Genomic DNA, 15,520 nt, shown 5'->3' on the forward strand with positions numbered 1-15,520 from the left:
CAGAAATGACGCAAATAATTTCAGGGGCATTTCTTTATTACCTATATGAAGTAAAATTTACACACACATCTTAAACCGTAGGATCCAGAAATGGACAGAAATATTCGACAAAATCTCACCACTACAAGCGGGCTTCAGGAAAGGGTACAGCACGGTAGACAACATATTCATATTACAAACACTAGTACAGAGGAAAATTAAACAGAAGCGGGGGAAATTATACGCATGTTTCATTGATTTTGAAAAAGCATTTGATAAAGTTCATAGGGAAATTTTGTGGGGAAAATTGTATGAGAAGGGAATGTCCGCGCGCATGATCAGAGCACTGCAAGCAATATATGCGAGGGTAGAATTCGGAGTAAGATGCGAAGGAAACCAAGTCTCGGCACTGCAGCCTTCGCTCAGGGGACTGAAACAAGGATGCATCCTATCACCAGTGCTATTTTCACTGTTCATAGATTGGGTAGCGCATGAAATTAAAATGGATCAGGATTCTATCCCATGTATAGGAGTGCAAAGTATACCAGTCCTTATGTATGCAGACGACATAGTCATCTTGTCCGAGACAATAGAGGGTCTTCAAAGGGGCATAGACAGCATATATGAGGGGTGCATCAAATATAAAATGAAGGTAAACATTAAAAAGACAAAAATCATTGCTTTCAAAAATGGCTACATATTTAGCAGACAGGAGACATGGACGTACGGGGTGGATTTAATCGAGCGGGTTAAAAACTTCACATACCTGGGGGCATCACTCTCCATGACAGGGAGTTGGACACACCACATAAGGGCAAGAAAAACTAAAACAAAATTTGCAATAGAACAAGTCATAAGGACAATAAACAAGGCACCTCAAATGCCTTTCCCGGTCATTCAAAACCTCTATTCATCAATAGTATTAGGTACATTAAACTATGGAATAGAACTGTGGGGGTTAAGGGGGGACAACACAATAATTGGCATACAAACAGAATTTTATAAGAGAGTAATGGGCGTAAGCAGAGGCACGGCCAACTGTGGGATTCTTAAGGAATTGGGACTGAACAGAGACACGGTACAAGCACGGATGAGGGTTGTTAAATATTGGATGCGATTATCACAAGAGGGCCAAACTACGCTGAGGGGACAATGTTTGGAAATACAGACAAGGGAGGAAAACGTTTCCAGCTGGGGTCTGGAAGTGAAAAATATCTTATATAATAGCGGAATGGGTTGGGTATGGGAAGAGGGAGGAAGGGGGGGCATCTCATCAGAAAATCAAATCAGAAACAGGTTACTCGACATAGACAAACAAGAAATAATAGCAGACTGCCAAACAAAGACCTCAATCAGGGAACAGTTAAGAGTAAGAGAATGGGGGAAAGCGAAATATATCCAGGTTGTGGGAAAAAATTAAAGAAGCGCGCTGGCATGGTTCAGACTAGGGGGATGGAAACAACTAAGAAAGATAAACGAATCAGGGGAAACGATATGTCCTTTGTGCGAGGGGGAGGAGACGGACAAGCATATCCTACTGAACTGCCCTTCTACACGTGACCTAAGGGACAAATGGATGAAAAACTTAACAGGCAGGGAGGTGATAGAAGTGGTAGACGACAGAATAAAGATAAAGGAAGCGGGGCAGCAAGTGGGGAAATACCTGGGAGAAGTAAGAGAACGGCGGGGGAAAGCTATTAGAGAAGGCAGCGAAATGAGTGATCATGCTCCAGACGAGCCATCTTTATAGTGTAAGTGTGTGTAAAGCAAAATGTAGGCGTGTTTTGGTGATAGTGCAGGAAAAGAGAAGTGAGGAGAAAGACTGGAAGAAGAACTGCCGAGGGAGGGGAAGAATGTGTATATAGGGGACAAAGTAAGAGACAGCTTAAACGAAAACTAAATGTAACAAAATAGTGTAGAAAAATCAAAAATATGTAGTGCGTGCGTACAGCCTATGGCTCGCACAAAAAGAAAATAAATCTAAATCTAAATCTATACTAAATTCAGTAAAGGCCGAATCACACGGACTGATATTTATTTCTAGTTGGCGCTGAACTGCCTACCTGGTCGGAAGTGATGGCTGCCTGGCTGGCGGCTTGACTGGTTTTGAGGAATAGGCCATGATTTAATTGCTACTGGCTTTCCTTGACTGGATTTTGTGGAATAGCCAATCAGAGCAAAGTTTGGCCATGTGAAGATAATATGTGAGTTTGCAAAGGGGAGTTATTTTGTCTGTGGTTTTCGAGTGTTGGTGGCTCTTTTTGTTCGCTTCTCGATAAAATAAGGGAAGAGACGATGTGCAGTGTAATTCGTGTTCAGTTCATTAATATTTAGTTATTCATGCAAAGCGATGAGATGCGTGGCAAATATGATTAACCGAAAATGAGAATCCTTATTATTACAAGTTGAGAATTAAATGTTCGACTTTTTTTTCTTTTCTTAACGAATCCTGCGAATCTCACGTATGAATATACATACCCGAGTTCATTAAAAAGCTTGTTGGGTACGCATTGATTACCATATATTTGCGAGCCAATTTCTACGACTACAGGGGTCCCGGGTTCGAATCCTGGAATGGGCATGGATATTTGTAAGTGTCTATTCATCAATTTCATCATATCATCACTCATCCCCATCTTCGCAAATTAGCCAAAAGTGGCACAAAAAGCGAATTAAAATAAAGCAAATCAAATCACAAATGTATCATGTGAGGCGAAAACTATAGCAAACGGGTAGCCAGTCCAGCGACAACTGGCATTCCTATACAGTTCCGTGTGATTCGGGCTTAAATCCTTTCTCTGGTTATAACTCACGAACTATAGTCGCCGCTTCTTGGTGTCCCGAGGGAAGAAGGCAGAGCAGGTGCGAGGCGCCGCGTAGCCTCTGACAGAAGTCGTGTCTTCTGAGGCGTGCATCCGACGGGGCCAGAATCGCGAGAGAGATCAGGACAAGAGGCGCCGCCCTTCATGGCCCTTGGGAGCGGAAATCTCGACCGATGCGGCGTTTGATATCACGGCTGTCTTGGGAACTTCTCTCAATGTCTAAGACTTATGGCTAGGACACCGATTTTTTATAATTACTACATTGCCATCGTAACGTGAGATCTACATTTAACATAAACCTTGAATATACTTAGAAATGATCTTAGATATGTACAACTATCACAAAAAACATTTCGTCACAATGAATATTTTACTCTCATGGAAGACGTAATGATACTATGTGCAACACGATTTGTCTTCACAATTTCAACGAATTTCGTGCACTGAATTGGAAACTTTCTTTTATACCAACTATACCATGCAATACTTAGCAGTGGCGTGCCAAGGAAGGGAGTGCGGGGCCATTGTTGAGGGACAATTCCATCCCATGTTTGCCTGACATTCCTGAAATATTAAAAAAAAACAAAAAACATTAAGTACAAGAGCACATAGACATAAAGAAACCCCCCTCCTCTTACGAAAATCCTGGACCTACCACTGTGACTTTCATTCCATGATTTGTAATTTTTCAAATGAACTGTGCCTTTATTTTTTTAGGATGAAAACGAATTATAGCTCATCTTGTACACTTTGTATATATATTATATTGTTGCATTCCATATCTCAATGCACACACACTAAGAATATTGCAGTTTTTTTAAGATATGGGATTGGACTTTTGTATACATTAATAAGTACAATTAAATGGCTTCTTTATAATTGTAGTCATTATATACATATATATATATATATATATATATATATATATATATATATATATATATATATATATATCGGCTGAACCGATACCGATGACGATACCAGTGGTATCGATATCGGAAAATACAGTGGCGGATCCAGGAATGGCACTATAGGGAGGGGCAACTTTCACACGGAAGTCCATTCTAACCAAGGTTTATATAGTTTTTATATGAACAATAGCACTATTCCGTGAGGGATCACTGGCGTATACGTAAGATTTTTTTTCGGATGGAGCTGAAGTTTTATGGCGGTGGGAGGAATACACACTAGTATTTTATTTTATAATTACCATTTTTTTAATCGTCGTCTTAAAAAAGTTATTCATAGACAAAAATGATAATTGCTGATCATTCAAAGGTGGCTTGCATTTACCACTCTGGTTTTCCTTTTCCCTTATTTCTTCTGTTGTTATTTCAAGATTTTTGATTTGCTTTAAATTTCGGAGAAGGCGTACGCCAGTGATAGCGAATGATGTGCTCAGGATGAAAATGGATATACTTGCTCCAAATCCCGTACAAGTGAAGTTTGACTATTATATTCTTCCGTCGTTATTATATCTTTCGGTTGTCGTGATAAATCTAGCGATGTAAAAAGTACCCTGTGCACTTTGCACCATGAGACATATAGCTATAGGAGGATGTGGGGGTAGAGCGCATGTACGAATTTTGCATTTTCTCTAGTTCCTCGGTGTAATTTCTGTCAATCTTACAGAGGAACATTCATGTTTGCAAACCAATTCACGATTTTCATAATAATATTGCGAAGTGTAATTGTTTGGTTTGCAATGACAAATTTTCTCTCTCTCTCTTTCTCTCTCTCTCTCTCTCTCTCTCTCTCTCTCTCTCTCTCTCTCTCTCTCTCTCTCTCTCTATATATATATATATATATATATATATATATTAGGCACGTATCTAGAAATTATTTCGGGGGTGGGTGTCCGAACCATAATAATGTTTAAATTAAAACAATTAAACAAATTTAATTAAATTTTTATTTAAATATGTAAATTTATTAATATTGCATTTTTATTATTACACGAATACCTAGAAAGATGGTGTAAGATAACAGTATTTATTATCTAGTTTGCGTGTACTTAAGATCGCCAAATTTGTATAAAAACCAGCAAATTAATATCAAATAGATAAAGAATTGAATATTTATTGAATAATAATAAAAATATGTTCCTGATTAATGTTTTATGCGCGTAGTAATGTGCATAAATCTTCTTTGCTACTGTCCTTCAAATCAATATGATCCCAATATTATAATAGTCCTTGTCTTCCAAGTTCATAAGAAACAAATAACCATCGATGTATTGTAGTACAACAAATGCTAAAAAGTGCATTTTCATTATTTTATTTGAGTACTTGGCAAGTCTTTCGGGGGGGGGGTCCGGACCCCCTAAATACGTCCTTGATTATAATAATAATAAAGAGTACAATTACACTAAATTTCTACAAAACCATCAATGGGAAATTAAGATCAGAATTTCTACTCACAGAATTCAATTTCAGAGTGCCCTATCGATCGACCCGAAACATTCAATTGTTCCACAACCCTACCACTAGGCTTTCTCTTATACAGCGTTCTCTGTTCCACAGGCTGCCCCAGTTCTACAATAAACTGCCTGCAAATATTGACGTTTTCTTCCCGGAGAGTACTTACAATTCATCTGTAGATCATTTGATTGTTTACATTGTGTGTTTACACCTTGTTTATACTTGTCATTTTAATGTTTATATATTATGCACGTATCTACCTGGAAATTATTTCGGGGGTGGGTGTCCGAACCATAATGTTTAAATTAAAACAATTAAACAAATGTAATTAAAATTTAATTTAAATATGTAAATTTATTAATATTGCATTTTTATTATTACACGAATACCTAGAAAGATGGTGTAAGATAACAGTATTTATTATCTAGTTTGCGTGTACCTAAGATCGCCAAATTTGTATAAAAAAGTATCTGAAACTTGGAATAAATAAATAAATAAATAAACCTCATCATTCCGGGAGATAAAGTTTGTCCTAGAACCTATGAGTTCGATTCCGGGGGGAGTTGTTAGCAATCCTAATCGGATCCAGGTCGAAATGCTCCCCCCACCCACTTTCCGCAATTTTGAGGCTGAATGTGACAGGAAGCGCGGCTTTCTTGTGGAATGGGAGCTGTAAACCCGCCTGACTCTCTACGCTGACGATGTTTGTCAGTTGTTGCCTCCCGAGTCAGCCATTCCGCCGACTGATGCGCGCTGTGTGGTTCCGGAAGGTCGTCTAATTGAACCTTTGCGGAGGAAGGAGGAGGGACGACGCATGCGCAGGGAGCGGTATCCATGGCGACGGATCCTCCTCTTTTTGTGCATCTTGCCACCGCACTTGGGGTCGCAGTGTTTCCAACCGAACATCGAAGGAGCTGGATGGAAGAATCGAGGCAAGGATTACACGTGGAAAAAAGAAGATATCAATAAATAGATGCAAGGTGTCGTCAGAAATTTTTCTAGGAGGGGGAGGGCCAGGCTATTGATAAAACTTGAACAGTAGAAATAATAACAATAATTGATTGATTGATTTTGTTTATTTTAATGTCACTTTTTGGTTAATCATGAAGATCTGTGATGATGAAATTGATGAAGGGACACTCACCAAGAACATCCATGACCACGCCTGGATTCAAACCTGGGACTCTTGGCGTCGTAGCCCGGTGTGCTAACCACTCAGCCACGGAGGCCGGCAGCAGAACGTCTTCAATGTTAAAAACCAAGATTTTAATAATAATAATAATAATAATATAAATGCTTAAATTGAAATAATGATATCGTAATTATATGCAATTATACTAAAATAATAACAATTAAAATATGTAAATTAATTAATATTTTGTTATTATTACATGAATAGGTAGGTATAAATACGGTATAAGAATATAGATATAACGTATTTAGTATCTACCTTAAGTGCAAGATCGCCTAAATCTGTATAAAAACAACTGCCCTAGCAAGGAAATTATTGTAAAATATATAAAGAATTGAAAATTAATTAATTAACAAAAAAGGATGCGAGATACATTCCACGAAAAGTAAGATTCTTGATTAATACTTTATGCACTAACTAGTAGTGTGCATACATTATTTCAAAGCCTTATGATCGCAATAAAATCATTGCCTTCCAATAAGTTCGGCGGAAATAAATAAACCCCCTAGCGACGAGAGCCACAACGTTTTGGGGTTTTCTTACAGTCACTAGTTGGCTACCCTGAGAAGAGAAACTGGGATAAAGTATCTGTGAGGTGGGATGGACAAGACTTGGCATCGCTGTGACAGCCACAGTCTCCGAAGCAGGTGCGGTCTCGTAGCTTCAGTTGTTTACCACTCGTTGTGCAAGACGAAAGGGGGAAGTGGAACATCAAAAGCTCTGGGTGTTGGAGAAAGACGAGCGACCAGATGCACGTCAAACAGGAGATGGGCTCTCCCATAAGCACGTACCCCCCGGACTCCAGCGGGATGCTGTTGGCAGAGACCATGGGCTATCTGCCGTCAGTGAGCGACATGCCGAGGCTCTTGGAGTTGTCGGCAGCTTCTGGGAAGCACTACCCAGGCCCGTCGTATCAAGGATTCCTAACCACTACGCCACCCCAAGCGACATCGTCCACGGAGCAACCTTGCGGAGTCAGGAAACGAAAGCACATCGGCAAAACGGACGACAGCAGGAACAAGATACGCCGAAAAGCGCCTCAGTCCTACGAGGAGTTGCAGAACCAGCGGGTGATGGCCAATGTTCGAGAGCGCCAACGAACCCAAAGCCTCAACGAAGCTTTCGCATCCCTTAGGAAGATCATCCCCACCCTCCCCTCGGACAAGCTGTCCAAGATACAGACGCTGAAGCTCGCGTCGAGGTACATCGACTTCCTGTACCAGGTCCTCCGGAGCGACGAGCACGACGCCAAGTTCGCAAGTTCCTGTTCCTACATGGCCCACGAGAGACTCAGTTATGCCTTCAGCGTGTGGAGGATGGAGGGTGACTGGAACGGTCATCTCTAGCGATTCCAGGTAATTCCACTTCTATTTACTTTGTAAAACAGTGAAGGAAATATACAGATGCATGTAGGGGCATTCCCCAAAATTTCCTCCACAATCCCTAAAATTTTTCACCAAGGTATGGGCATTATACCAAAAATTTTTGCAGAAGGGGTTCAAACCATTGATAACACTTGAATACTTACCACGGTTATAAATGTTACTTTACACAAAAATGAATGCGCTAAAATGCCTCAATTTGGAAGATCAGACAATATCACTTCAAAGATAACCAAATTACACATTTAATTGTGTCAATTGATGCATTAAAAGTGAAATTTAAAATTTGTAAATTTTGAAATTATCTTGACTGATCTTCCAAATTGATTTTTAGTGAGTCGCACGGAACACCAGCTGGTAAAAGTGCCCTTTTATGCATTTCTCTGTATTTTGACACACCAAAAAATGCATCATTTGCAGTTTATGCACGTTAAAGTGTTATTGTGTCAATTGACACGTTCTGGGTTCTGTGTGCACCCCCTGAATTTTTTCACCAAAGCATGGGCATCAGCAGAAACTTTTGCAGAAACTTTTGCACTGATAAAAGTTGAATAGTAGCAATAATAACAACAACAATTATTATTACCACGGTTATAAATGTTATTTATTAATTTATTTAATTGGAACACAACAGGCGCATACCCAATTACAGTATTCAATATGGGATGACACAAGAAAGCTGATTTTCTTAATATGTAGCCTATCGGAAACCCGAATTAGCTCACTGGGACAAACTAAAAGAATCCGAGAATGTAGATATTGCCGTTGATAAATTTTTTAAAATATCAAAAGCGTTTTTATTATACGTTACTATACGATAATATTTTGTTCGAAAATTCTTCTTCTCATTATTATTATTATTATTATTATTATTTATTATGTAAATAGGAAGCCTTTGTTACTCGATCCACTAGACGAGTGGATATCCAGCATCATTATTTCCTTTATATTTCATACAGTTAATACACTGAAATGAACAGTTATTGTATTTTGTTATTAACTTTTGCACGTCTCGATCAAGGAAAAAACTTTAGAAGTTAGGGGAAAATTTTACTCATAAAGTTTATATTGTGTGACCTACCACATAAACAAATTTTTTGAAATTTTGAAAACTGTGGAACCATTTATTCTTTGGATTATGTGTTAGAATATGAAAACATAACCTCGTTTCTATATTTTTCGCTAAATTTTTTCGATCTAATACAATTTTTCTATTATTATTCTGTTCCGATACTAACTAAATGAACTCTATTTTTGTTATTAACAATAAATATAACAAACTTGGGGTTTTTGCGATTTGAAATGAAAGATATCAATTCCCAGGAGGGGTCGACGGATCCGTTCAACCTCGCCCTACCCGACGCCAGGTTCAATTATGGCCAATTTAGCTCTAAATACGAAATTTCACCCTGAAAGATGGAAAATTCTGGATGAACTCCTGCAGACAAGCCTTAATTAATTAATTTATTTATTTCGTTTTGTTTTACATGGCGAAGTTAAGACTGTGGAGCCTTTACTTCCACCTGACCATATTTACACATTTTTTGAATGTGAATTGAAATATTAAAAAAGAAAAATATATAAAAATTACAAATCAAATAGTAATAATAATAATAATAATAAAGTTTAATTAATCATGCATCGTGGGTCGGGTATATAAAAATAACAAAAAGGCAATCAAAACAGTAGTTTGCTATTATTTGTTCTTTTGCGTTCTTTAATGAATGTAGTGTAATGATGAATATGAGAATTATTTTGCGAAATTGTGAAAAAAACAAAACAAAAAAAACACATTTCTGTGATAAGCATTCAAAATACTTACAGAATCACCTATTGGTTTTGAAACTTTTTTTTTTTTCAAAATGTGAACCTGTGTTGTCGGCCACATCCGCTCTTTATATTTAACATTTCATATACAGTTGCTGGACTGAAAGGCATACTTATTCTGTTGTTTGAGTACTAAAAGTGGTAAACGTTGTAAGTGCCAAAAGCGAAAGTGCATCAGCCCGTAAGAACGTTCACACTAGCGACCTCTTTACACGCCCTTTGAACTACTTAGAGGGCTACCAGCCACATTTCACGTTTACCACATTATAAAGCATGGCACATTTCACAGTTTAACGTGGAAAACGGTGTTTGAATTATTGTGGCACTTACAGCGTTTACCAATTATGGTTTTCATTTACTTTTACTACACGCCAGCGGACCAGGGTTCGAACCCCAGCCTGGTCCTTTGTGAATATGCCTTCATCACTCATCCTTATCGCCGCGATTAGCCAAAACTAAAGGAAAAGCAACGCTAAATAATAATAATCAAATCAACATTTTACTAATTTCACACCTACTCAAGGAAAAAATCTTTGAAAGTTGAGAGGAAATTTTAGTCATAAATAAGGGAAGGCGTTTGATGATTTTGCACTATTAACAATAAAATTGATAGCTTTCTCGAATATATAAAAATTGGTACCATGAAATAATTGTTATAATTGTTGCGTTTTCGAGAGATAGGGTGTTTCTTGGGGGGTGATTTTGAGCATACGTTTTGAGCTTTTATTTACTATTGAATATTTCTGCTTGTTAATAAGCAAGCAATTTTCAGGAAACAAAATAGATCGCATATAGCAATACTCCCTACTACTATTTTTCAAGTTTTGTCAGGTTGAGACTTATCTCTTCCTGACTGTGATTGATTGATTTCGTTTATTTTACTTCGCTTTTTAGCTACTTTTGGCTAATCGCGAAGATGAGGATGAGTGATGATGTGATTAAATTGATGAAGGGACTCTCGCAAAAGACACCCGGGATTCGAACCTCGTACTCCTGGCGCGATGTGCTAACCATTCCGTCACGGAAGTTGGCTTGTCGAATGTGAATTAGAACCAGAGAATGACAATGGAAAACCTAGATACTGAAAAACTTGTTTTCCTGCAAGGCGATGTGTGTGTTGCCTAACACTAAGGCGATGAGTGGATTTTAATAGCAAATTTTCAATGGCAACTTCTATCACCGCCGTAGAGTTATGCAACACACATAACGCCTTGCAGAAAAAAAATATTTCAGGATATATAGGAGTCCCATTTATATTACGACAATAGACAGTCATTTTTATTTGAGAATTTGAATTTATTACTCCATATAAATCATATACATTGGTATATGGTCACCATGGCGTAGTGGTTAGCACATCACGCTACGACGCCAGGGGTCCACGATTCGAATTCCAGCCTGGGCACGGGTGTTCCTTGTGAGTGACCCTTCATCAATTTCATCATATCATCTCTCATCCTCATCTTCGCAAATTAGCCAAAAGTGACACAAAAAGCGAAGTAAAATAAAAAAAATCAATCAATCAAAACATTGGTATTTGGAGGATTCAGTACAGTTCAGACAAAAAATATAATTACAAGATTTCTATAATTTACAATTTAAGCATTCACTTACGCTATAATATTCCTGATTTATAGTTTTCTCAATTTCTTTTTTAAACTTGTCATATTATTTTCTGTCTTTATATCATTTGGCAGGTTTTTGAATATTTTAATTTCAATCTGTTCGGGTCCACTCCTTGAACTAATGTTAGTCTGGTGAAGAATGTTTATTTCGGATGCTATATGACTTTTCTATTGAGCTTCGTGGTGTAATATTTTATTTCGCATTGCATTTTCTATGTGTAAAATGAAGGGAGGGTTAATATTTTGCAAGTATTTCTTAAAAAAAACATTTTGCACGATTCCCTAGTCTTTATTCCTGCTAAAATCCTAATACCTTTCTTTAGTTTTCTAAATGATTCTAAACTTGCTGGCGAGTTCCCCCAAAATTCTATTGCATAATTTGAATGAAACATTCCATATTAATATTCCTGATTTAGTGAAGTTGTATTACGTGTTGTTTTAATATCCTCCGCGATGTTTGTATTGTTCATTTCAATTCCGACTTATTTACAAATGCCACTGTAACTTGGGTTTTCAATTAACAATAATTAAAGGATAAAATTATTTTATGTAAATTGATTTTAAATTGTGCGTATGAATGGGACCATTAATGGACACGAATGATATTTTCAATACTGTTTGTTACATAGTTTGGAAATGGTATAGGTACTACATGGTTTCAATCCGATTATCTTTGAGGAGAATAAAAACATCCCTGGCATAATTTCCCTCTGCCAGATATAATTTTTTGTGGGGGTATCCCCGGCATCCCCCCCCCCCCGTAAATTCGCACAGTGATCAAAGGAAACAATTACATCTATTAGCTGATGCATTGGAAATGCATAAATTAAGCTTGACGCATTTTATTTTATGTACGAAGATTTACAACTATATTTTTCAAATTTTAAAATGTTTTAAAATTGTTGTGAACATCATCGTGCAGTAATATTTCCAAAAATCCATTCAAAATATTGAAATCGAGTACCAAAAAGTTCTTAAAAATGGCAAAAAATCAAAGTTACCTACATTTTTCAAGTTAGATGAGTATTTTAATTATTTACTCCTTTCCATAACAGTTTTTTTTTTATATTTTAACTTCTACTTGTAAACAAATTTCAGTAGAGAATTATTGCACATACTATTTCTTGCGTCGTCATTTTTAAAAATGTATGAATCTTGTCTTCCATGTGGTAGCCAGATGCTGTACCAAATGAGCGCGCCAACCTCCGTGCCGGAATGGTTAGCACAGCGCTCCAAGTCTCCCATGGGTCTCGGGTTCGAATCCCAGGTTCTTTGTGAGTGCCCCTTCATCAACTTCACCCATTCTCATCGTCGCGATTAGCCAAAAGTGGTAGAAAAGCGGCGTAAAATAAACTAATTGAATTAATACATTTCCTGATATGACTAGCGAAACATTTTTCTTCAGGCCGGGACATTTAATTGGTTGATTGATTTGTTTTATTTTACTTTGTATTTCTGCCACTTTTGTCTAATCGCGAAGATGAGGATGAAATTGATGAATTATCACAAAAAACACAAATGCGCAGGTCGGGATTCGGTCTTGAGGCCCATGGGGTCCTAGAGCGATGTGCTAACCATTCCGGCACGGAATAAATACATCCATTCATCCATACGTATAAATACATGCATTTCAGTACACCAAGTATGAATATGAAAAAGGTAATGATAATTAGTTGTGCTGGATATTCACTCATTTGGTGAATTTAAAATAATAATAATAATAATGATGAAAATAGATTTGTAATAAAATGAGTTTATTAAGTTATTTATTTAGTTCACAATAGTTGTTATTATACATATAGTAATCATTATCATAATAATGATTATTATTATTATTTCTATTTAAGTTTTTATCAACAACCTGTTTTCTTCTACAAATCTGGTGAAGCCCATACATATGAGTAGAGACATGCAAATTTCCATTTTTGACGAAAACACTAAATGTGCAAACAAAACACTCTAATGTCCATTTTTCGTGTTTTAAATAGGTGTGAGGTGCATTTTCCTGCCATGTATTGTCACGAAATGATGCGAAATGAACTGCAAAATGCGAAATAAAGTCTTAAAAGACTCGACACTCTGTATTCAGAATTATCCTGTGAATTATGCAAATCATGGTAAATTAATTTTTTTTAAAAATTTTTGCTGTAAATATTTGAGAAACAAAAATGGACTCCTTTACACAGGAATAAACATTTCTGATAATTACATAAATGTTCAATTATGGAAAGGAAATGTATCTTTTGTGTAATGAGTAGTTTTTAATATATATTGAATAAAAAAGGGAGTTACATCCAGTTGTAATATGCAAAAATAATTGTAAGATGACTACTTTTAATTGCGTATTTCAGTTGACGAAAAGTAAAGTTCGTGATTAATATTTTTTTCACATTATCACAAAGTGAGCATAAATCTTTGGAACTGTCCTTCAAAGCTGTATGATCCCAATTCCTTGCCTTCCAATAAGTTCAGCAGAAATAAATAACCATAGATTATATAACAAATGCTAAAACAATTATATTTATATTATTTAATTTTTGTACCTGGTAAGTCTTTCGGGAGGGTCCTTGCTTATATCAGTCCGTTTCCCATAAGTTAGAACTATAACACATAGTTTTTATTTTTCGGCGGTTTTTTTTTGTTGTTTTTAGGTCATTTTTCAGTATTTTTGCCGTCCCTTTCATGGCCGTAGGCAGGAAGAATTTTCGGGGGGTTCATTCATAATTGTTCCCATGGTTTGAATAATAGAAAAAAATAATAATTATTATACAATAATAATTAAAATTTCATAATAAAATAATTTTATTCCAAAATAATAATAATAATTATTATTATTATTATTGTTATATCCTTGATATCATCCAACAGATGAGTTAATATCCAGCACAAAGTTTTATTTTTCTATTTTTTTACGTTTCATAAAGAGTGTACTGAAATGCACAATTATTATAATATGTTATTAAATTTTAGATTACCTTCAAGAAAAAGCTCTAAAAGTTAGATGGAAAATTTTAGTTATGAAGTTTTTGTTGTTTCACCTTAAAACTTAATTTTTGGAATTTTGAACAGTGTGGAACCCGTTATTCTCTTTAAAAACTTAGCCTGGTGCATGGATTGTAACCTCAATCGCGAACGTAACGCGCTACGAAACTGGAGATCAGAGGTGTGATCTCCTATCAAGGGGGGATTTTCGACTTTATGTGACGGAATTTAAAAGTTGGGAAGGGAATTTTTGGACAGTCATTAGGGAATATTCAGTCTATATTCCTTGTGACGCAGGAACAACACTGGAATGAGAACCGCAGAAGTGAAAATGGAGGGGTCGCCGGTGGGCTGTGACTCCGAGAATAAATCCTATTTCACTCAAGTTTCAGAATTCCAAATGTATGAAAATTCTAGCTTGATCATTTCAACATTGTCTCCTTGTATTTTTGTTATGCTACGGAAAAAAAAAATTGAAAAATGAGTTACAGATTTTGGTTTCTGAACTTCCATTAATCCAACATGTCAGATGTTTCGGGGAGGGGTTAAACCTTAGAAACCCCCCTCTAAATACGGCCACGGTCCCTTTTGTATTTTTCTTCATTTTTGAGGTTTGTTTTTCTTCTCTCATGTTGTTTCGTGAATTTTAAATGCATCTTGTTAGCAAAATTTATGTATTTAAATTTACTGACATGGTATTTTCTAGCAAGTTTGCTATGCGGCCAATAGAAAGCGCATCCATAAAAATATTTCAAGTGGAATGACTATGTGTCTTTGTTCACAACATCGTGAACAGAAAATTCAAATTTATGTTATCCCAAATAATAATATTAGAACACACATTCAGAAGTGGATAATTGGGAATGAAAATATATAAATGTATGGAGCCTGGAACGAAAAAGGTAGAATGGGGGAAATTCCCTGACTTCTCCTCCCTTCAATTCGAACACTGATTTTCAGTCAGGGTTGGCAAGGTAATTTACTCGTTACGTTTTTTTTTTAATAAGTTACGGGTAATTTGCTTCTCGTAGAAAACCAGTTTTTACGGAGATATAAAAAAAACTAATTTCATTTCGTAAATTAATAATATAAAAATGACTTTACATTTGAAACTTTAATATTCTTACATGCAGCACAAAATCATTATTTTCTGAAGATTGTTTTTACAGCCACCTCAAGGCCTCACCCTCACTAACAGATTTCTAAAAATAGAACTGTTCTTTCACATTTTTTAAAAAATTGAGCAACCGGTTGATACATACGTCTTGCACTATTATGTATTTATAGCATA

General features: G+C 36.3%; 1 protein-coding gene across 1 annotated transcript in view; it reads left to right on the forward strand.

The window, feature by feature from the left end:
* Positions 1 to 7,094: 7,094 nt before the first annotated feature.
* LOC145996508 (twist-related protein 2-like) overlaps positions 7,095 to 15,520 on the forward strand; it is a 30,152-nt gene continuing 21,726 nt past the window's right edge. The window contains exon 1 of the mRNA XM_083133010.1: positions 7,095 to 7,768. Within this exon, the coding sequence (XP_082989136.1) occupies positions 7,163 to 7,759 (597 nt within the window). The 5' untranslated portion in view covers positions 7,095 to 7,162 and the 3' untranslated portion in view covers positions 7,760 to 7,768. The remainder of the gene's footprint in view (positions 7,769 to 15,520) is intronic.

This window comes from Lepisma saccharinum, chromosome 12 (assembly GCF_977018435.1).
Source record: "Lepisma saccharinum chromosome 12, izLepSacc3.1, whole genome shotgun sequence".
NCBI classification, from domain to species: Eukaryota; Metazoa; Arthropoda; class Insecta; order Zygentoma; family Lepismatidae; genus Lepisma; species Lepisma saccharinum.